Source organism: Nomascus leucogenys, chromosome 11, assembly GCF_006542625.1.
Source record: "Nomascus leucogenys isolate Asia chromosome 11, Asia_NLE_v1, whole genome shotgun sequence".
Lineage (NCBI taxonomy): Eukaryota > Metazoa > Chordata > Mammalia > Primates > Hylobatidae > Nomascus > Nomascus leucogenys.
In genome coordinates, this window is record NC_044391.1 from 78077794 (window position 1) to 78100176 (window position 22383).

Below are 22383 nucleotides of genomic sequence, written 5' to 3' on the forward strand. Positions count from 1 at the left end.
TGATCCTTGCCTCTTAAAAAAAAAAAAAAAAATCTGATATCAGCTGAGTTGAACCATAGGATACTGCCAATATTAAACTATTATGGGGCTCTAAAAATAGCAATTTCATTTGGTTAAATATATAACATGTTAGTGTTTAAAGTGGTGCCTTTGCTTGTTAGATAATCGTTCTTTTTTACATAAAAGTTTAACACATATTTACTGGAAATGTGAAAAATTAAGAACAAAATTACATGTAATTCCACTAAATAATATTATTATTTTGCATGTTTTTTTCTCAGCATTTTGCAAGCTATTTAAAATATTTATAATTGTTAATAATATTCAAGCTTTTAATTATGCCTAAAAACTTCACTCCTAACCTGTTTCCTCATCTAGAATAAGAAGGAACTGCACTGGATTACCTCTAAGGTTTCTTTTGCTTTTATCTTTTTTATCTTTTGCTTTTACCTCTATGGCCAGATTAATTTGAGTACATTTTATCTGATCAAAACACTAATTTCTAATAAGGATATTTTTATCTTTACCCCTATGGCTTATTGTTCATGCAGTACAACTATTTGCTTACAACTTTCAAAGTTCTAGGGAACATTTTGCAGGAAAAAAAGTTTAATGTGAACTACCACTTTTGGCATGTGATCCAATTTAGAAAATTAAAATATTGATCAAAATTGTTTTCACTCAGAACAAATAGTTGTATTAATTTCTTTGACATAAAATGCATATTTTTTAAAACATTGATGGCCTACATTACTGAAACAACTGTCCCCAAAATGTTAGAATCTGGGCCTATTTGAGAAGAAACCTGGGCCATTTTCAGTTTGTGTTACTGTTTCAAATTCACAAATTATTCTACACCCATTATCGCACGTCAAGCTTTGAAAGAATTTTACAACATCCGTATCATTTCTCACTTTACAGAAGGAAATTGAGTACTCAGGGAAACAAAATGGACCTGCAGCATTTATAGGGAGCCACCTGTGTGCTAGGAATACAGGGAGTATGTGCGAAAGCTGCCTGTGGCGGGTGAGCGCTGGGGAGGCATCACTAGGTTAAAGAATAATGATTATTTCAACCTGGAAAGGAGCGCAGAGGGAGGACTTAACAAAGTCTTTCAATAGTTTAGTCAGTTTTTCTAAAAGTTTGTGATTGAGAACTAATGAAAATAATACAAAGGCCCTGGCTCACTGAAGGAAGCTAGGACCTGGACCTCAGCATTTTTATCAAATTTCCCAGGCAATTCTGATTCATAGCGGGGGGGTGGGGGGGGGCGGAGAGAGGGGGAGAGAGAGAGAGAGTAGCTATCATACTAGCTATCTGTTTGCTTATGTACTAAGGCAAATAACTAAAGATTATAGCATGAAGCACTTGGATTAGATAAAAAAGCAAAAGAGGAAATGTAGGAAGACGTTCGTACCCATTGAAATGGCTTGCTTGAGAATAGTATAAAGCAGTGTGTATCAGCATTACTTGAAAGGCTGCTTAAAACACATATGCAGACTTTGTAATTTACTAGGTCTGGGGTGAGGCCCTGGGATTTGCATTTGTAACAAGTTTCCAGCTGCTGCTGCTGCTGGTGGTTCAGGAACTACACCCTGAGACCATTGGTGTAGACAAGCACGTTGGTTCTAAATCCTGGCTGCACACTAGAATCATCATCTGGGATGAGTTTTTAAATTATCATCGATGCTGGGGCCTCACCCCCAAGAGATTCTAATATAATAGAATTTCAGTGGAGCCTGGGCATGGGTAGTTTGTAAAGCCCCCCACTCCAGGTGTTTCTAATATGCAGTCGGAGTTGAGAACCACTGGGGTTAAGGCTTCTGGAAAACTGGGGAAGGAGCCCAGACCAGGAGAGTCACATTCAGTACTGGGTTATCAGGTTTAATCACATTTGTCTGAGTCTCCTTTCCCGGAGGCAGGGGATGCAGTGCACTAAACTATCTTTCTAACATCCTTTCCCCACTCCGAATTGCTATTCTGCCTAGGAGGCTTTTAAAATGCATCTCCATGTTATGCACTTAACAGTATCTAGAAGACAGTTGATTTTTCCTTTCAGCAATGCTGCCCTCTAGTGTTCTTAATTATTCAAATCATGTAAAAACCCACCTCGGCCATCAGCATGGTTGTTTCCTATTAGTAAGCTAAACACATTTTTCTCTGAAATAGAATTAAATTTTAATTCATGGCAACATGAATCTCCAAAACTGCAGCCTCTTGGTTCTCCTGCAATTTCTCCCTGCTTTTGATGTTGCAGCCTCCTTCCAGGACAAGAACTCACAGTGTTCTCTTTTCCCAATTCCACCAAGCTTTTCTCTTCAGAGTAAAAAGCTAAACAATGAGGAAAAAGCCACCAGCAACAAAAAGACCTGGGGCATTGGAGTGCCTCGCAGAGGCTCTCCTCACCTTTTTCTCATTTCTCCTACATATCTCACACCTCCTTTTACACTTGGTTCACAGTTTATTGAGACTAGAATTCATCAAACAGGTGCTCCCATGTCTTCCCATGATGAGTTCTAGAAACCTCCCTGGGTCCCATCATCTTCACAAAAGTGTCCTTCTTACCTCTAGGGGCTCTGTCCCTCCTCCCTCTCCCTTTATCAAGTCTGTCTCCCTCTTCCATCCCAGCCCCCAGGCCATTTCATCAATAACTCCCTCTTCCTAGGTCACTCCAAATGGCACACAGGCTTACTCTTAATGTCCCGTGACCCTGAATATCCCTTCAGCTCCTGTCCTATTTCTCTTCCAAACTTATTGAATGCATTGTCTTTAAGGCCTGTCCTTCTTCCACTCATTCTTCCATTGAGTGGCTTCCAATGGCGCCAGCCTTGCTTGATCCCATCACGTCACTGACACTGAAGCTGCTTTTCTCACGGTCTGCAGTGGTCTCCCTACATATGGCCAAATCCAATGGACACTGTTTGGGGCTGTTCTGACACAAATGTCCATGGCGTTCCACCCTGTGGGCACGGCTCCCTCTTGAAGTGCCCTCTGCTCTTGGTCTGACACATCCCTGTGTGCCGGCTTCCCTCCTGCCCCTTTGGCTGCCGGCTACCCAGCATCCTGCATGAGTCCTCTCTCTAACCCCTGGGCTGGCCATCAGAAACTCTTCTCTTTTCTCTCTATAGACTTTCCTTACAAGGCTCATCCATTTTCATGAATTTAAATATAGTCAATAGACTGGTAACTAATAAATGTATATACCACCTCTGGCCCAGTTTGCTCACTGTCTTATTTATCCAACTATTAAATATCCACTTGACATCTCCCTTTTATTTTTTATTTATTTATTTATTTTTTGAGATGGAGTCTTGCTCTGTCCCCCATGCTGTAGTGCAGTGGCACGATCTCGGCTCACTGCAAGCTCCACCTCCCGGGTTCACACCATTCTCCTGCCTCAGCCTCCCGAGTAGCTGGGACTACAGGCACCTGCCACCACGCCCGGCTAATTTTCTGTATTTTTAGTAGAGACAGGGTTTCACCGTGTTAGCCAGGATGGTCTCGATCTCCTGACCTCGTGATCCACCCGCCTCGGCCTCCCAAAGTGCTGGGATTACAGGCATGAACCACCGCGCCCCGCCCGACATCTCCCTTTTAGTATGTCACATGCATCTCCATTTTTCCCATGTCCAAAGAAGAACCCTTGATTTTTCTCCCAAACCTGTTCTTCCTTCAATCTCCCTTATCTCTGTAAACAGCCAGATATCTGGGAAACAGCTTTAATTTATCCCTTTCCCTGACCACACTCAGTCCATCTATAAGTATTGTGGATTCTGCCTTCAACATATATTTTGAATCCATCCACCTCTCTCTCTGTTTGCCACCACCACCCTATTACAAATCACCGTCATCTCCTGCCTAGAATACAGCAATACCTTCCTCAAACTCTTCCTACTTCCTCCAGTCCTCCCTGTTACTAATGATTCTCCACAGCACAGAGACAGTGTTCTGAAATGCAAACTATATTCTACCATCCCCTTACCTGATAAAATGTTAATGCCTTCATTAAACCTTGAATAACATACAAATGACATGGTTTGCCATCTGCCAACTTTATCTCGTACCCCTGTCCTCCTTCCCCTCCCATTGCTGGGACTCGCTAAGCTCTGTCCTTCCTCACAGCCTAGGCACATACTATACCATCTGCCTCGAATGCTCTTCCACTTTCTTCACATGGATGGCTCCTTTTTTCTTTTTTGTGCCTAAACATGATTGCTCTTTAGTGAGACCTTCCTTACTCCACCAAATACATCTTCTCTTTCATTTCCTGTCCCAGTCCCCTATGTTATTTTCTTTATAACACTTTACATTTTATAATGACTTACTTGTTTACCTCTCCATCTCTCTCTCAACTTGAAACTCTCTGAGTCCAGGAACTTTGTGTCTGTTTTACTCACAGGAGAACTCAGCAACCAGCACAGTGACTGGCAAATATTAAGCTTTTAATACTTGTGTGTTGTATAATTGAATGAATGTGCAGGAAGAATCACAACTTCCACTCCATCTTCACTGCTCTTGTCAAGGACTCCCACACGCCCAAGCCACCTGTCAGCATTCTGTGCCTGTCTTACTTGATGGCAGAGACAGAGTTAAGGGAGAGGCCAGGTCCAGTTTATTCTCTGTTAACCTCTTCTGTGTTTATCAGCATGTTTGATTCACCACAGTATTTCCAGCACCCAGAACAGCAGACACCTAATAGATACTGTTGATTGGCTGAACTCCCAGCTCTGAATGACAGGATGTGAAGGGAAAGGGAGCTGGTGCAGTCATGGAGACATCCAAAGACAGAATCTATCTGGGGCAGAGATTCATATCATTGTTTTCAACTTCTGGAAATGTTTATCATAGGCACGCATCTCCATTTGTATAATAAAAGAGAAGAAAAGCAGTTCCTTAACATTTTTTAATCATATGTTTTATAAATGGAGAATGAACTTCATAGTTTTAGTTGCTGGGCAATAGTTTGATATTCTAGAGTCTTTCTCCAAGAAAAAGAAAACTATTTTGCTTATAAGCCAGCTTTTACCTCTGTTGGACACACAATGGTGAATGAAAGCATTTCCATCTTCCAAAAAAGAAATCAAGGGCAATTAAAAATAGTTTTTAGAAGGCCGGGAGCGGTGGCTTACGCCTGTAATCCCAGCACTGTGGGAGGCCGAGGCAGGTGGATCATGAGGTCAGGAGATAGAGACCATCCTGGCTAACACGGTGAAACCCTGTCTCTACTAAAAATACAAAAAGTTAGCCGGGCATGGTGGCGGGCACCTGTAGTCCCAGCTACTCGGGAGGCTGAGGCAGGAGAATGGCGTGAACCCGGGAGGCGGAGCCTGCAGTGAGCCGAGATCGTGCCACTGCACTCCAGCCTGGGCGACAGAGCGAGACTCCATCTCAAAAAAAAAAAAAAAAAAAATAGTTTACACCAGCCAAACAAGCAAAGAAGCTAAGACCCTGACTCTGGCCATTTCATTCCAAATCCTGTTCCCTATCAATCTAGACAGTGCCTGCTCATGAGAAATAATAATAATAATAAAAAGAATACATCTACTGCAACTCTACTTTGAGACAAGGATTTGGTCCTTCTGAAGGGCATTTAACTGACTGGTATTACTGAGAAATAAAAAAGCCCAAGGCCTGTGACCCTTTGAAACTGTCGAGTGACCTGGCATCCTGAGTGTTTAACTGACCTGCTTTGTAGAAGAAATCCAACCCTGTCTGTGAATTTTAACTAAATTAAACTTGAGGGTCTCCATGCTCTCTTGTTCTGCAGCACATCTGGCTGGTGCCAAGAGGACTTGCTCAGCTCCATCCTCTGCGGAAGGGATTCATTATCCTGTTTAGGAAATGTGATGTCGAGCTGCATGAGGCTGATGAGCACACTGGGTGGGACCACAAACAGGCCCCAATGAAATCAATTATGTGGGCGTCTTAGAACAAAATTTGGTTCAAAGTGATCAAGGACAGGGTGTGTCATTGCAAGCTGTGAGCCACGGTGGCTTCAGCTGTTTGTTCAGCACTTAATATGTTTATCTTTCTGCTAAACACGTTGTTGTTGAGTCACCTCTCTTAGAGACCCATTCTGTGTGGGGCCCAGCTCTGCAAGTCCAATATACAAAGACGAGCCTTTCACCCTCAATGACCTTACATTCTACAAAGTTAAAACAAATGCCTTCTCTTACTTTTCACTTTAGTGAGAAAGGTACTCAGGCTCTTAAAAAGGTGAATCATGTATTCTTTATTAGGCCAGGAATCATCAAGCACTAAAAGTAAAGAACTTAAAGTGGTCATTGTATTTTCAATATCACTTAGTGTTGTTGCTGCAAATGGAAAATGGAATGTCAGTTTACCCAAAAGTACCATCAGCCTCCAAACCATCAATATTTCATATCAGACTATAATGTTGTCACCAATATTAGGCTAATTTTATTAAACAATTGCATTAAGCTTCTAAGCTTTGGCTAGAGAGGTAAAAATCGCATAACTTTGAAAAGTAGACAAATTCATGAAATGCTGTCTGTTTGACCTTCCACAGAAATTGTGCGAGCCATGACACATGTGATAAACCAAGGCATGGCAATGTACTGGGGCACCTCGAGATGGAGTGCTATGGAGATCATGGTAATTTAATTTCTATTTTTAAATGGCTATTGAGTACCTTATTATTGCTTTTCAGATGCCATGCATAAATTGCAAGATCTTTTGCAAACTTTTCTCACAATCACTATGGTACTGGAATTCTAGAATCAATTCTATCATTACAGAGATGGATATTGGAGCCAGAGCTCATCCATTCAGAATACAACAGAGAATACAGTGTTCTTTGGTGGCAAGAGGGTAAAGTGAATTTCACAGCTAATGAGATATATTAACAGAGTATTCTAGTTTTCTTATAAAAAACGGTATTAACTATACTGTTTATACCAAGCTAATTACAGATACTTTCATATGTTAGTCTAAGTCTTATTTCTTTAGGAACTTAAAAATAGTTAAGCTACATTTTCTTTATCATAGTGTACAGTTCACACCTTGACTAATTTGCCCTGGACTTAACTCAATCGAAACCCCTCAAAGAATTAATAAGGGTTTCCTACATTTCATATTGCTCTTAGTGAAATCGGTGGTGACAAATTTGCTTATTATTTGGCATCCTACATGTTTCTTGGTTTGTACTGATTCACCAAAGTAAACATTTCTCATGCATACAAATTACAGCGAAGCCTTATTTCTCATCAGTATAAATTCGGTTGTAATCTCATTCCTCCCTAGGAAGCCTATTCTGTAGCAAGACAGTTCAATATGATCCCACCGGTCTGTGAACAAGCTGAGTACCATCTTTTCCAGAGAGAGAAAGTGGAGGTCCAGCTGCCAGAGCTCTACCACAAAATAGGTAATCTTCAAAATAAAAGCTACTGAATATTTTTAACAAGAGAAAGATCACTGATTCGGGGGAAAAAAATAAAAACAGTGTTACTGAAATGCTTTCCTAAATGTCCCTAATTATCGTAGACATTGTAAGAACCATGCATTCCAGAGATTGTAGCAGAATCAAAATGTAGCAGAATTTGCATTTAGTCTACTGGGTATCACTGATGAAAGCCAAGCAGAGTTGTAAATTGTGACTGGTGTTTCAGCTGTACTCAGCAGGTGTTCAAAAAAATGCATACTGAATAAAAGGAACAACCAATGAATAAATTCATTTTTCATTGGTGCTTGCTCAAGTAAACAATGACTACCTTTCAAAAAAAATCGTGGATATATACAACTGTATCTACTACCCTGGCCCTGGCACTGAGTTAGAAATGGGAAATTCAACAACTAATAAGTCGGGCACTACACATTTGTGCAGATAGAACTAATGCCTTCAGAGAGAGGGGAAATATATATATATATATAATATACCCAAGAAATGTAGACATTAGGAAAAGATGAATAAGCCACATTTTCAGGCTTATTTATCAAAAGTTTCCAGAGATAACTTTCTTCCTAAGAAACAGAGGTTCATATGAGCAGGAAAATTCTGGGAAAAGGAGAAAAAGATAAAACTTCAACAACAACAATAATTGTTATTATTGCTCTCACTTATTGAGTGTTTATTTTATACCAGGTGTGTGCTCCTGCTGTGTACCAGGCACTATGTTAGGCACTAAATGGACAAGGACAACAAAAATTCATGGATGAGCCACATTTTTCAGGCTTTCTTATATGCACTCCCAAGAACTGACAGTCCATGTTTAATTGGTTGATTAAAGAATGAAACACAATTTGTAAGCTCCTAAATTGTAATGGAAAAAAATGCATGCTGATATTAACTCATTTATCTGGCCAGCTTTTCCCTATAACCTACCAAATTCTTTAGTGACTACCGCCCTCCCCACCAACCCACCTTTTGATCCCAATTTGCACAAGCAACTTTCTAAGTTTTTTCTTCTGTAGGGGTTGGCGCAATGACATGGTCTCCACTTGCCTGTGGAATCATCTCAGGAAAATACGGAAATGGGGTGCCTGAAAGTTCCAGGGCTTCACTGAAGGTATTTTTCTCAATGTCTAGAAAAAAGCCTGGGGGTAGGAAGGAGGGAAGAAGATTGATAAGAACAGCTCTGCAGCGGCCTAGGGCTTCCCAGCTCAGGCAGACTGTGTTGCCCGGGCCAGTGGCCTCTGGCAGGTTCCCCTAAGCCTTCTGGAGGTCTTGGCTCCTGGCCATGTATCAGTCAGCCCTTCATAATCTGACTGCATTGAATATTCTCTTCCTCTGGGGACTGGGGAAAAAGTGCCCAGTGACCTGATTGGACTTGCAGGGCTCGAATTCTTACATTGTTATTTATTCTTATATTAAAGAAAACATTCCATCATTTGAAACTGATAAAATACAAAATCTCTTTTCTATATACGAGGATTCTTACATTATTTCCTTTTCTTGACAAAACAAAGTGTAAGCCATAAAGGCTTAATCCATATGAGGCCAACAGTTGTAGCTGAGTATGGCTGCCACTTTTTATTGTGTGTTGGGGGCAGTGGGTTAGAAGGGGAGACTTCAGGAGACAGATACATAGCAAAGCTTCTATCACTTAAAGCAGCTTAAATTCTGCTGTGAAGCAAAAAGATATTCAAGATCATTGACACAAAATTACCTCCATTTAGGACATCTTGATGACTAATTTATTGGAGAGTACTCCAAACATCTCTCCTTATTAATAACAACATGCCTGTTTTTAAAAACTTGAGAGAATGTGTAATAACATTAGAATCACAAATTACTCTGTATTGTCAAGGGAGAGAGAATACAGGCATTTAAAAAATTAGATAAACCAGAGTCCTTCTAAGAGGAAGTATAAGCCTGACACAACTTCTTGCCTCCATCAGCACTAAATTATTGGGAAAACAGCTGAAGTCAAGTCTGAACCACCAATCCTTTTATCATTGTGGCTGTGGCCACTGCGAGCTTCCCTAATCAGAACATTTTCAAGGCTCTAGGCCTTTGACTTTCCTTTCTGCCTGTTACAGTTGAGCTTTGGCTTGTTTGTTCTCTAAAATAATACAACATAAATATGTCCTAAAGCATGATGACATGATCCTATTTCTAGTTTTGTATTATTACAAAAAACAATTTTCCTAGAATATTAAATAAGGTCTTGCTTCTGAAAATTAAAGATTGTTCTGAAACAAGTCGAAACAAGTCAACAAAGACAGACTAAAAGCATCTTAGGAAAGAAGGTATAAAAAGAGGAAGGCAAGAAGGGAGTGAAGAAGGAAGGAAAGGAAGAAGGGAAGCACTGAGAATTACAATTTTACTGAGTACCTACTCTCTGCCAAGCACTGAGCTAAGTGTTTTCATTCATCAACTTTTATTCTCACAAACAGAATGGATACAGGTGACTGTTAGTCAGTTGAGCTAAGCATGTTGTCATATGTTCTTTCAGAGGCTTGCTGAAAAATTCAAAGCATTTCTATATATGCTGAGTGTTTGTTCTGACAATAATCTGCTGAGAGGCAGACCATTTTCAGAAGCAGAAACTAAAACACGAAGACCTTAAATAACAATCCAAGACCACAAACTCATAACAGAAAAGGTTGATATTAGAACCCAGGTCTCCTGGCTCTCAGTTAATTACCTCCCTCAAAGACATCTTTATTTCTCTTTAAAACCAGGTTTTTAAAGGAGGAAGAAGTAGCTATGCTGTATTTGGAGTGCATGATTGTCTAACCTCCATCACTGTTTGAGAAAAGCTTGCAAACAGCTGCAAAAGCTTTCACAAATTCACTAGTGAAGGGAAAAACAAAAAAAGAAAGAGTAATGAATGCTTGAAGGTGGCTAAGCCCAAAAGCAGCTTGGGAAATATTTCTATTGGTGACTTTTATAAAGTCAACTCTGTATCTACTGGAAAATCCTTAACAATAAACATTAAGCGCTCTCAACAGATGATAGGTGGCTGATCACAAAGTATGCTTCTTTAGAGCTCTGCAGACTCTCAAGGCTCTACATTATCAACCTGAGTGCTTTCGGAGTAATATATGTGCACTTAGGAAAGCCACTTGAGTATAGTTACCAGAGCAAAAAAATAAAAAGTAAAGGAGGCAAGTATCAGAGCAACCTTTGGAGTGAATGAGAATGCCATGAAAGAGAAAGAAAAAGAGAGAGAGAGGGAGAGAGGGAGGGAGGGAGGGAGGGAGGGAGGGAGGAAGGAAGGAAGGAAGGAAGGAAGGAAGGAAGGAAGGAAGGAAGGAAGGAAGGAAGGAAGGAAGGTTAGTTAAATGAAAAGATAGATATCTGGGCAAGTAGATAAATAAATTGGTAACATTCATCTTACCCTCAAAGAGAATAATAGTTTATGTTTCACATTGGCTATTGTTATACTGATAAGATTAAGATGTTAATATTTTGCATCTGTTGTATTGAACTGCAGTTGAAGGATAAATTAACTCAGCATAAAAAATACCTATCTAGGGCTCTTTTAGAAAGTAACACTCTTTTTCTGGATTTTCTGGGCCCCCTCATCTGGCCCCACTACTCTAACAATGATTTCTAAATTTGTGTTATCAGCTCTGACTTCACTGCTGAACTGCACAGCACTCCTTCTTTGTGTCTATTAGACATCTCCAAGTGGAAGTCCCATGGGCATCAGTCATGCCTAATGGAATCTATCCTCACCCCCAGAACCTGCCATTCCTTCTTGCTTAACAGTGCCTCCACCCATCCATCTGGTTATGTCGGTCAGAAGCCAAAGCATTATCTCAGACTGCCTCCTTTCCTTCCTTATTCCTGTTCAACAAAGCACCAAATCCTCCAGACTCTATCTTGACTCTAAGATCCATCTTGTGCACAGCGCTTGTTTAGATCTTCATCATTTCTTACCAGATTTACTGTAGTAGCCTCCCATCTGGACTCTGATTTCCTCCCCTTTTCACAACAACCCACCACTGTGACCACTTAATCTTTTTAAAATATTAATCTGACCATATCATAACCCTGCTTAAAATCCTCTAATGATTTCCCAATCATTGCTTATAGGACAAAGCCATAACTCCGCAATAAAGCATTCAAGGAAATTCCCTTGGGATCTAAGTTGAGCCTGTTTTTTTCATTTGTGTCTCCCATATCATACTACTTCATTTTCCATGCAAATGCACTGTACTCTCCTTTGCCTCCCAGAAATGTCCTTTTTTTCATTCTCTTGTGGAACCCCTTCTTATTGCTAAAGACAAAGCTTGGTTGTCTTCTTCTCTATGAAGACTGTCCTAACTTTACAAAACTGAGCTATTTGTATCTTCTCTATTATTCCATGAACACTTCTTACAGTCTTCTAATTCTCTGGTTGCGAGTAACAAAATCTGATCAGAGAATGGGGACTCTATATTTGTTCACAAAGACAATCCTTGGGAAGTATGGAGTGGCCTCAGCAATGACTCCATCCATGGACTTGTACATTGTCATGACTTTCCATCTTCTCTATTTCTCTCTGCATGTGGGTGTCATTTTCTTCTACTATAAATGAGGCCAGGAGCAGGAAAACTGGTGGTTGCAGGCTTGCATTTCTAAAGGCATGTAACCTAAGATAAAAGCGATCTTTTCTTTACCAACTTGAGTCCAGAGATGACTGGCCAAGCTTAGGTCATGTGCCACCCTGTGAGACCAATAACGGTGGCCAAAAGGGTAAGGTACTATGACCAGCTCGAGTTATGCACCATCTTGTCATGGCATTTTCCATTAGAAGGCAGTAAAGACATAGCTTATAAAGAAATCATTGACAGAAGTGGAACCCCAACAAAAAAACACTTCCCATGTTACTAGGTAATGATTTGTGAATACATCTAGGACAGAAACTGAAACCTGCTCATCTGACTCATCACAGAGCTTGATGAGTACATAAGAGGTACCTGAGTCTTTGTTAAATTAATTTGATGAGCCATAACAAAATCAATAAAGTCTGATCAAGAGACCAGGTGTATAGCTTTTAAATAGAAATAAATAGTGCAATAAAATTTATTGGCAGCTCCTCCCTGTTGATGGCAAAATGCTTTCTAGAAAAATTATAGGCCAGATGTGGTGGCTCATATCTGTAATCCTAGCACTTTGGGAGGTAGAGGTGGGCAGATCACTTGAGCCCAGGAGTTTGAGACCAGCCTGGGCAAAATGGTGAAACCCCATCTCTGCAAAAATACAAAAAATTAGCCAGATATCATGCTCACCTGTAGTCCCAGATACTCAGGAGGCTGAGGTGGATCACCTGAGCCTGGGAGGTCAAGGCTGCAGTGAGCTGAGGTCATGCCACTTCCCTCCAGCCGGAATAATACAGTGAGACCCTGTCTCAAAAAAAATTACAAAAATATGTACCCCTCTGTCAAAGAAAAATAAGATGCATGCACACCTCGATGAATCAAAGTTGGGGGAGAGAGGTGGTCCAAGTATGTCAAGGGTTCATATTAAGAAACTAAGCATATTGTACATTATGGTAAAATTTCAGAAGGCAAGTTTTCAGCTCTAGCATTTTACCTAGAGATCTCAACCTCAACAGTGACTTTGTTTTTGTTTTGAGTCAAAGACTTTGATGTTTAAGTAGAAATAGTCAACGATCTTGGTTGTTAAATTATTCTAGACCAGTGTTCCGAACTGAAATGTGACTGATTCTGTCCATGGCTCCAGTTTCATCCTGAGTTCAATCCAAGATTAACTAACAACTAATTAGGGATTTGGGGCAAGTCTCACAGACTATTCTCACCCCAATATCAGTACCTATGAAATAGGGACATATAAAATCATCATAGCATTGGGAGAGGGCAAAGAAATAGGCTTTGGGAAAATTTAGAGTTTTGTAACATACATAAAACTAATAGCCAACTAATCTGTGGAGGAAAGCTCATTCAACTGTCCCTTTGACAAATATTTAGTGAGTGTACCCAGACTTTGTGCTGGGTGCTGAGGATACAGGGATGAATGGGACAGTCTCAACCCTCAAGGAGTAGCTCCAGGATTTGTAAGAGGGACAGACATATGAAGGGGTGAATTATGAAATAATATGGAAACCACAAGCCCTGTGGAGTCCCACAGGACTGCTGGCAGAGTCACACTGCATTGGAGAGGAGGTGTCATGATCAGTCTGAAAAACGGGAAGAGATTTATTTTGACCCCATGGAACTCTGGTTTCTCTGACTCCTCCCTGACCACCATATTGGCTGAGACCCTCCTCCTTGCCAGCCACAAGTGTCAGAACTGGAGATGCTGACATGAACAACAAGCCATCCCTGGCTTCTACCTGCTAGGTTTAGAAACACCAACATGTAATCAAATCATTGCAGTGAAGTGGGGTGATAGAATAGGGTTGGATGAGGAGATTTCACCTTTTGATTCATGGATTACTGCCCAGTCAGCAAGCAGGCTTTATTACTGCCACAACCACACCTACCTCCAACCTTCCTACAAAACACACTTGTTTGCTTCCATATTTAATTAACATTTTAATTAAGCCTCATCTCCTATCTCTGCTAACATTTTCTCATTTGTAAAGCAGTTAAAGCTGTTTATTTCCAACACACTTTTATTTCCTTTAGTATGAGGAAAGCAGTATAAAAACTATGCATCTACTTTTTAAAAACCCTAATCTGCTTGTATTTCCATAGGTTAAAGCAACAATGAGATTTATAGCGTTGAAGATGGAGAGATAGGGACTCAATAAATAATTGCTTGGTTTTTACTTTTTTTTTACTTTTGGAAGTCTGTCTCTGAAAATGGTGTGTGTGTAACACACATACATATATATACACACACATACATAAAACTTGTAACCCAATCCTAAGAAAGAGAATGCACTGCATGCAAGATTTCAAAAATGGAAAAGTTACAAAAAATTTATTGATAAACCAACCACTCTTCACATGCATGGTATATACTGAAATTCAGAAATTCTAATACTAATAAAAAGCAATTGCTCAAAAAGCAGTTGGCTATTAGTTTTCAATCTTTGTTAGTTGGTTTGAATAACATTCAGAGATATTGGTCCTCTGAAAGATGTTATGAAACTTTAGTGAGCATTGGTGATGTTTTTCCCACTGAGGACACCAAAAGTAAGTTCAGGGACTGACATAGACAGCACTCTGGCCCAGGAAGTCTGCCCCGGCCCCAAGGCAATGTCCATTGTTCACAATGTCCACCTCATCACCACTGGCACCAACTGTCATCTCTGGAGAGATGCTCCAGGCCACCCTTCTTTTTGAAGAAGGTGAGGCTTCTCAGAGCTAAGGCTGGGAAAACTTTAGCCATCTCCCCAAGCAGGCTACCAGGTTAGGAGCCAGCCCATAAGCCTTTGAACTTTAGGAGGCAAAACTGGGACGGCTTGCCCTTCTTTTCTCATCGGCAAAATAACTCAAAAAATCACCATAAAACATAATGTGGTTACCCTTTTCTTTGGAAATATTGTCTTAGAATGATGAAAAAATGCTCAATAAACAAAAGCCAGCGGCCTATTGAAATCATGTGGGTGCAGTGTCCATGGCCCACTGCCTGTTGCAGAGCATTCTGCGGCCTCTGGGAAGATAAAGATCTGCGATGGCGATTATGTCACAATTACACACAAGAGAGAAAGTCCACATTGCGACACAGTGTGATGATTTTTAATTGTTTTCCCTAAAACAGACTAACACTCTTGCAAATACTCTTTTCCTCTGGGTGTTGCTGCTTAGTGCTCGCTTTATGTAGAAGAGTCTATTGTTCCCTTTCTCATAGTAAGAGCAGAGCCTTCTGGAAAGTAAGGCATTGAGAAGTTCTAAAAGATTTTTCTCTTTATATTTAGGAAATTAGGTTCATTTTGTAGTCTATAGATCAGGGTCAGTTTCTTCTCATTGGCTTTAAAGAATAGTTTCCTGTTTTGAGTTTCTTTACTTTTTTAAGTTTCAATAGTTATACAATAGGTAATAACATTTGCAAAGTCTTTATCTACTTTACAATTTTAAAAACCAACTCGGTACCTATCAGTTATGCCATGTCTGCTTCTAGGAAGAAGCTGCAGAAGCTAACGACAAAGCCACATTATAAAAAGAATAAGAGATTAGCAGTGAATTGAAGGCAAGGGGGAGAAAAATAGTTAAACAAAAATGTAAAATAATGGTTTTCTTTGAGCAGAAAGCTTGGCACCCAGCTTTCTTAATAAAAAGGAGACATAATAGATCTTGGTAAATTGCAAATGCACTTTTTTTTTTGCTACATTCTAAAATTGGGCTATCTCAATAAGAAACATTACTTCTTCTGTTGGACAGGCTAGGATATAAGTGCTTGTATGTCACGGTCAGGGTTATAACAACTTCTGTGCAGGCTGATCAATTTGAATGGTGAATATTAGTCAAAATCAATCTGTTTTGAACCAATAAACAAGGAGCAAGATCGTGAGGAACATTTCTTTGCATGAAATCATCCCTGTCAGTGTGAAACATAAGGGTCAAAAAATTCAGAAAATCATTATGAGGTTCACATATTTTATTGAATTACCATTCTTTGACATCAGATCTTTACCAGACATTAACATTTCAATGTTATGCTTTTCCCCAGTGCTACCAGTGGTTGAAAGAAAGAATTGTAAGTGAAGAAGGGAGAAAACAGCAAAACAAGCTAAAAGACCTTTCCCCAATTGCGGAGCGTCTGGGATGCACACTACCTCAGCTAGCTGTTGGTAAGAAAATTACTAAGCTATGGGGTGGTAGAGGGACTTCTGCTGAGATCATAGTTTTCTATTGCTGACCACACCCTTACCATGATAAAATGTCTATTGTAGGGACAGATGATCTCTGAAGCATAAACTCCTGCTAAATATAAAGTGAGTTATTTGAGGTTCCCCAGAATATTCTACATGATAGCAAATTTTTCTTACTTCTTTCCCCTTGCCCTTATAACATAGTTTAAATGAGAACATGTCAGTGATAACATACACTATCACAGATGTCAGGGGTGAACTGTGTAGTGACATCCATTTCTTCTGGCTCAAGTTTCTGTCTCTGTTGAAAACTAAGCCAGGGTTGGTGAGAGGCTGAGATACAGGGCTTGACAAGCCCAAGGCTACTGCCACATGAAAAGCTGGTCCTAGAGAAATACCTTCACCCCGAAAGTTCTTGAAGGCCATAAACATTGTTCTTCTAATGCTGTGGAGTCCATGAAAGGTCATGATTGCTGCTAACAATTGAAAACCACAGGTGGCTGGGCGCGGTGGCTCACGCCTGTAATCCCAGCACTTTGGGAGGCCAAGGTGGGTGGATCATGAGGTCAGGAGATTGAGACCATCCTGGCTAACACGGTGAAACCCCGTCTCTACTAAAAATAGAAAAAATTAGCTGGGCGTGGTGGTGGGCGCCTGTAGTCCCAGCTACTTGGGAGGCTGAGGCAGGAGAATGGCGTGAACTTGAGTGGCGGAGCTTGCAGTAAGCCCAGATTGCACCACTGCACTCCAGCCTGGGTGACAGAGCAAGACTCTGTCTCAAAAAAAAAAAAAAAAAAAAAGAAAAAAAAAAGAAAAAACCACATGCATTGTTTGAGAGAAAGATAATATGAACCACGTTCAATCATGGGTGTTTCAGTCAACAATGGACCACATATATGTAGGTGGTCCCATAAGATTATAATGGAGCTGAAAAATTACTATTGCCTAGTGATGTTGTGGCTGTCCTAAGGTCCAAGTGCAATGAATTACTTGTGTGTTTGTGGTGATGCTGGTATAAACAAGCCTACTGCACTGCCAGTAATATAAAAGTCTAGCACACGCAATCATGTACAGTACACAATACTTGATAATAAATGACCATGTTACTGGTTTATGTATTTACTATACTATACTTTTCATCTTTAGAGTGTTCTCCTTCTACTTACTAGAAAAAAAAAAAAGTTAACTGTAAAACAGCCTTATGCAGGCCCTTCAGGAGGTATTCCCCAAAGAGGAATTATTATCACAGGAGATGACAGCTCCATGTGTTTTACTGCCCCTGAAGACTTCCCAGAGGAACAAGATGTGGAGGTGGAACGTAGTGATGGTCCTGACCCTGTGTAGGCCAAGGCTAATGAGCGTGTCTGTGTCTTAGTTTTTAACAAAAAAAAGTTTAAAAAGCTAAAAAAACACTTTTTAAAAATAGAAAAGCTTATAACGATATAAAGAAAATACTTTTGTACAGCTGTACAATGTGTTTGTGTTTTAAGCTATGTTGTTGAAAGGTTTTTCTGTTTGTTTTTTTGTTTTGAGATGGAGTCTCGCTCTGTTGCCCAGGCTGGAGTGCAGTGGCACAATCTTGGCTCACTGCAACCTCCGTCTCCCGGGTTCAAGCGATTCTCCTGCCTCAGCCTCCTGAGTAGCTGGGATTACAGGTGCGCACCACCAAGCCCGGCTAATTTTTGTATTTTTAGTAGCGACAGGGTTTCACCATGTTGGTCAGGCTGGTCTCTAACTCCTGACCTCGTGATCTGCCCGCCTTGGCCGCCCAAAGTGCTGGGATTACAGGCGTGCGCCACTGTGCCTGGCCAAAAGCTTTTTTAAATTAAAAGTTTATAAAGTAAAAATGTTACAGTTAGCTAATGTTAATTTATTATTGAAGAAAGAAAAATCTTAAAAATAAATGTAGTGTAGCCTAGGTGCACAGTGTTTACAAAGTCTATGGTAGTGTACAAGAATGTCCTAGGCCTTCCCATTCACTCACCACTCATTCACTGACTCACCCAAAGCACCTCCCAGTCCTGCAAGCTCCAGTCATGGTAAGTGCCCTACACAGGTATACCATTTTATACCATATTTTTACCATACCTTTTCTATGTTTAGATACACAACACCATGTGTTACAACCGCCTCTATAGTATTCAGTACAGTAACATGCTGTACAGATTTGGAGCCTAGGAGCAATAGGCTATCCCATATAGCCTAGATGTGCAGTAGGCTATACCAACTAAGTTTGCATAAGTACCCATGATGTTCACACAATGAGGAAAATGCCTAACAATGCATTTCTCAGAACGTGTCCCTGTCACTATGGGATGCATAACTGTATCTTATTTTAAATTTTCTAGTGACCACATTAAAGCATTAAAATGAAACAGGTGAAATTAATTTTAATAATGGATTTTCTTTAACCCAATATAGCCAAAATATTATCATTTCAACATGTAATAAATACTAAAAATTATTGAGATATTTTACTTTTGTTTTCTACAAATCTTTGAAATCCAGCATATATTTTACACTTAGAGCAAGCACATTCCAATTCAGGCTGGACACATGTTGCATGCTCAATAGCCACATGCTGCCAAAGGCTACACACTGGGCAGAAAAGCCCTGAGACTTCTGGTTCCCTTACTAGGGGATATTTGTCAGGTTCTATGGTAAGCACCTCAGGCTCACTCTCACTGTTTTGTCTCCTTCCTCATCAAAACAATCCGCGGAGGTCTATACTATTACTAGTCATATCTTACCGATGCTAGTGGAGGATTTTCTATTACTCTCTCCACTTATAAATGAAGAAATGAGATAAAAGAATTCATGTGGTAGCTATGAGAAAGGAATAAAATGGGCGCTGATTCTAGACAAAACAATCCTAAAGATTAAGAAATAGCAGGAATTGGGACATATCAGAAACACTCATCCAGTGAGAGAAAAAGCTCAAGATAAGGTCTATGCAAATAAAATAATTTAATAGAATATTTGTTGGTAGCTTGACTCTTCAGAGTTTGGGAGGCAGAGAAATAGTTGCAATTAGCAGTCATAGAAAGATAGAAATGGGAGGTGGTTTTAGAGGGGGGGAAATGCCATGTACCTAAGTATGACTGTTGCTTTAATCCTTTCTTCAAAAAAATATAAAATCAAACAATGTATTTAATGTTATTACTTAGCAACCCTACAGCTTTAACAAGCACAGTAAAACATATTAGCTATTTGACCATAGGCAAGTTACTTAACCTGATAGCAATTTTCTCATCTGTAAAATGGGTATAATAATACATATCTTACAAACTAGTTGAGTAAAGGGAAATTATATATATATAAAGGAAAAAGTAGGTGCTCAGTGAGTGCTAATAAAGATGATAATGTTTTTGCGAAGAGTAGACATGCAAAACTTGAAGTTCTGTCTGCTCTTAGCCATGGCAAGCAATCAGAGTAATATGCAGAGAAATATATTCTGCACAATCATATATGGTTTTTAGATAGTAACATGAAGTATTAAACTTAGCCCTGAAAGACCGGGAAGAACACTGTCTTTCTAGAGAGGAAATCTTTACAAGATTTAGACTCTCACTAGATATTAGGTATACATGAAATACCTTCTTTACAGGATCTGAGTTTAAATTAAAACATGCTTCTTTTCCCCTTTTCCTCCTTCTATCCTCTCAGATGTCTTTCTCACCTGTCACTTCTTTCTTTGTAAATAAATAATTTTGTTTTTAGCCACAAAACTCTCAGAATCAAAAGGGAAATTGTTTCCAGGCATGTTATCTTTGATCTGCTAGGAGAGTGTGGGAGAGGGGAGATCCTCCAGCAGAAAGCAAACTACTTGAACCCAACTATGTGCCTGCTCCCCAAGCCACACAGGTATACTGGAGCCAGCATTCACACTTTGTTCTTAGTGAACAGGCTGGTGACACTTGGTTAGAGGTGCTAATTATCCAGAATCAGCTGCAGTTGCTACCATGGAGTTGACCAGCTCTGCCCAGTGGGTTCTCCTGTGCCCTACAGGCCCATTAGGGGAATCAGCTGTTGATGACCTCGAGTAGTCAGGTAGTTTATGGGCAATAATTTACCTAGAACCTGCTTTGTCCTCAGAACTACCTTTAAGGCCAAAAACAGTTCTCAGTGCAAAGCAGGAAATAATGCAGTAAAAAAAAAAAAAAAGAGAGAGAGAGAGAAAGATTGGATTGGTACTTTTATACAGCACTATTTTGTATTTTGCCCATGTGGAAATTCAGTGATTACCATAAAAGGCCTGGACATGGTAACAGCTTAAGAGTATCAGTTGACAATATGGCCGTCCAAATGGGGGCAGAAGACATGCTTGGGGACATCCATCAATCATCCATGCCTGTATTTATTCAACAAACATTTAATAAGTTCCTACTTTGTGCAAGACACTGGGCTGGTGGCTGAGCATCCAACTGCAAATAAGACACATCTCACAGCCTGGTGGGCAAGTCAAGAAAATAAACAGATAATTTTAATACAGGTCATAATACTGAGAAGGGAAGAGGGGATTAGGGAATTAGAGTAGGAGCTTGGAATTCAGGGAAGTACTTTAGGAGCAGGCAATATCTTTGGGGAATCTCAAATGATAGGCAAATATTAGTGAGGCAAAAAGAAAGGAGAAGGCAAAAGGACATTCCAGGCAAAAGGAACAGCTTGAGCAATGTGCCCCAGAATGAAGGGAGAAGAAGAGAAAAGCAGCAAGATGCTTGGGGATGAAGAGGATTTAAAGACAGGTGAGTGCTCCTGAAGCACAAAGTTCAAGGCAGGGAGCCATGAAGCTGCAGAGGTAGGCTAGAAAATAAGGTTTGCCAAGGTAAGAATTAAGAACCTCATCTTACAGGACAATGAGTTATGTCAGGCACTAGCTAGGGAAGTGATATGATCAGATTTGTGTTTAGAGAGACCGCTACTGGCTGGATGAAAGCTGTATGGGGGAAATGTAAGGGGACAGTTCAAGCAAGAGGTAGGAAAACCAGTTATCCAGGAGAGAGATGGTGAGGGCCTGAGTGAGGGCAGCAGTCACCGAGGTGGAGAAGACAGCTGAACCAAAGCAGTCATTGTCAAACTGAGCCCTGTATCCATACAATGGAATACTCTTTAGCAACAAAAAGAAATTGTATACGGGTACATAGTGCAACATGGAAAAACCTAGAAAACATATGCTGAGTGAAAACCAGACACAAACAACCACCTATTGTATGATTCCATTTAGATGAAATGTCCAGAAAAGACAAATCTGGAGACAAAAAGTAGATTAGTGGCTGCCTGGTAATTGAGGTAGGGATCTTATTAGGGTGATGGAAGTGTTATAAAACTGCATTAAAAATGGTGAAGGTTGTACCTTAAAAATGGTGGTTGGTAAATTTATAAAAATTATTTAATGTACACCTAAAATGGGTAAAATTTTTGATGGGTAAATTTTACCTCAATAAAGTTGGTTTAAAAAAAAAAAAGAGCATGGTCCCAGATCAGCAGCATCAGCATAAGCATTACCTAGGAGTGTGTTAAAAATGCACAGACCGCACCCCAGACCTGAATCGGAAACTCAGCGGGTGAGCCATAACAATGGGTGTTTCATAGGCCCTCTGGATGATTCTGATGCATACCAAAGTTTGAAAACCACTTGATTAGAGGAATATTTAGGAGGAATAATCAACTGGACTTAGCAGTTAAAAGGGAAAAGGGGGTCAGAACAGGACAGTTCTTAAAGATTACTCCCAGGTTTCCAGATTGGGGAGCCACATTGCTGGTGATGCCCCCAAATGTGATTGGGAATGCAAGAGGGCCAGGCATCATAGCAAGAAGTTTGCCGTGCCCGTGGGGCATCTAGCAGGAAGGCCCAGCAGACACTGCATCTACGAGTCCAGCAACACTGAGTTCTAGGCAGCTAAGGACTCAGATGTCCACTGTAACCACCAGCAGGCTCCTGGGGACCTTAGTTTCTGGACACAGCAAGAAGGTGACTGGGATGTGAAGATCAGTAAGGGAATCTGAACTGACCTTTTAGAAGTTTAAGAGGGAAAGAAGGTTGGGGCAGTATCTAAGCAGGTAAAAAGGGTCAGAGGAAGCTTATCTTAGAATGGGAGAAATTTTAGCCTGTTTTGTTGACAGAAAGACAGTAAGAAATTTTGAAACGGGGTGGTGGGGGCGGTGGGATCATGTATGAATCAAGTCCAAGAAAAGGCAAAAAAGGAGATAT

At 40.2% G+C, this 22383-nt stretch overlaps 1 protein-coding gene across 2 annotated transcripts in view; it reads left to right on the top strand.

Moving 5' to 3' along the window:
* The window catches only part of KCNAB1 (potassium voltage-gated channel subfamily A member regulatory beta subunit 1), a 414684-nt gene that overhangs the window by 383706 nt on the left and 8595 nt on the right, over window positions 1-22383 (top strand). For both annotated transcript variants that reach the window (XM_003256336.4, XM_003256334.4), the window contains exons 9-12: window positions 6530-6615; window positions 7264-7384; window positions 8431-8525; window positions 16031-16151. In XM_003256336.4, coding sequence (XP_003256384.1) covers window positions 6530-6615; window positions 7264-7384; window positions 8431-8525; window positions 16031-16151 — 423 coding nt within the window. The remainder of the gene's footprint in view (window positions 1-6529; window positions 6616-7263; window positions 7385-8430; window positions 8526-16030; window positions 16152-22383) is intronic.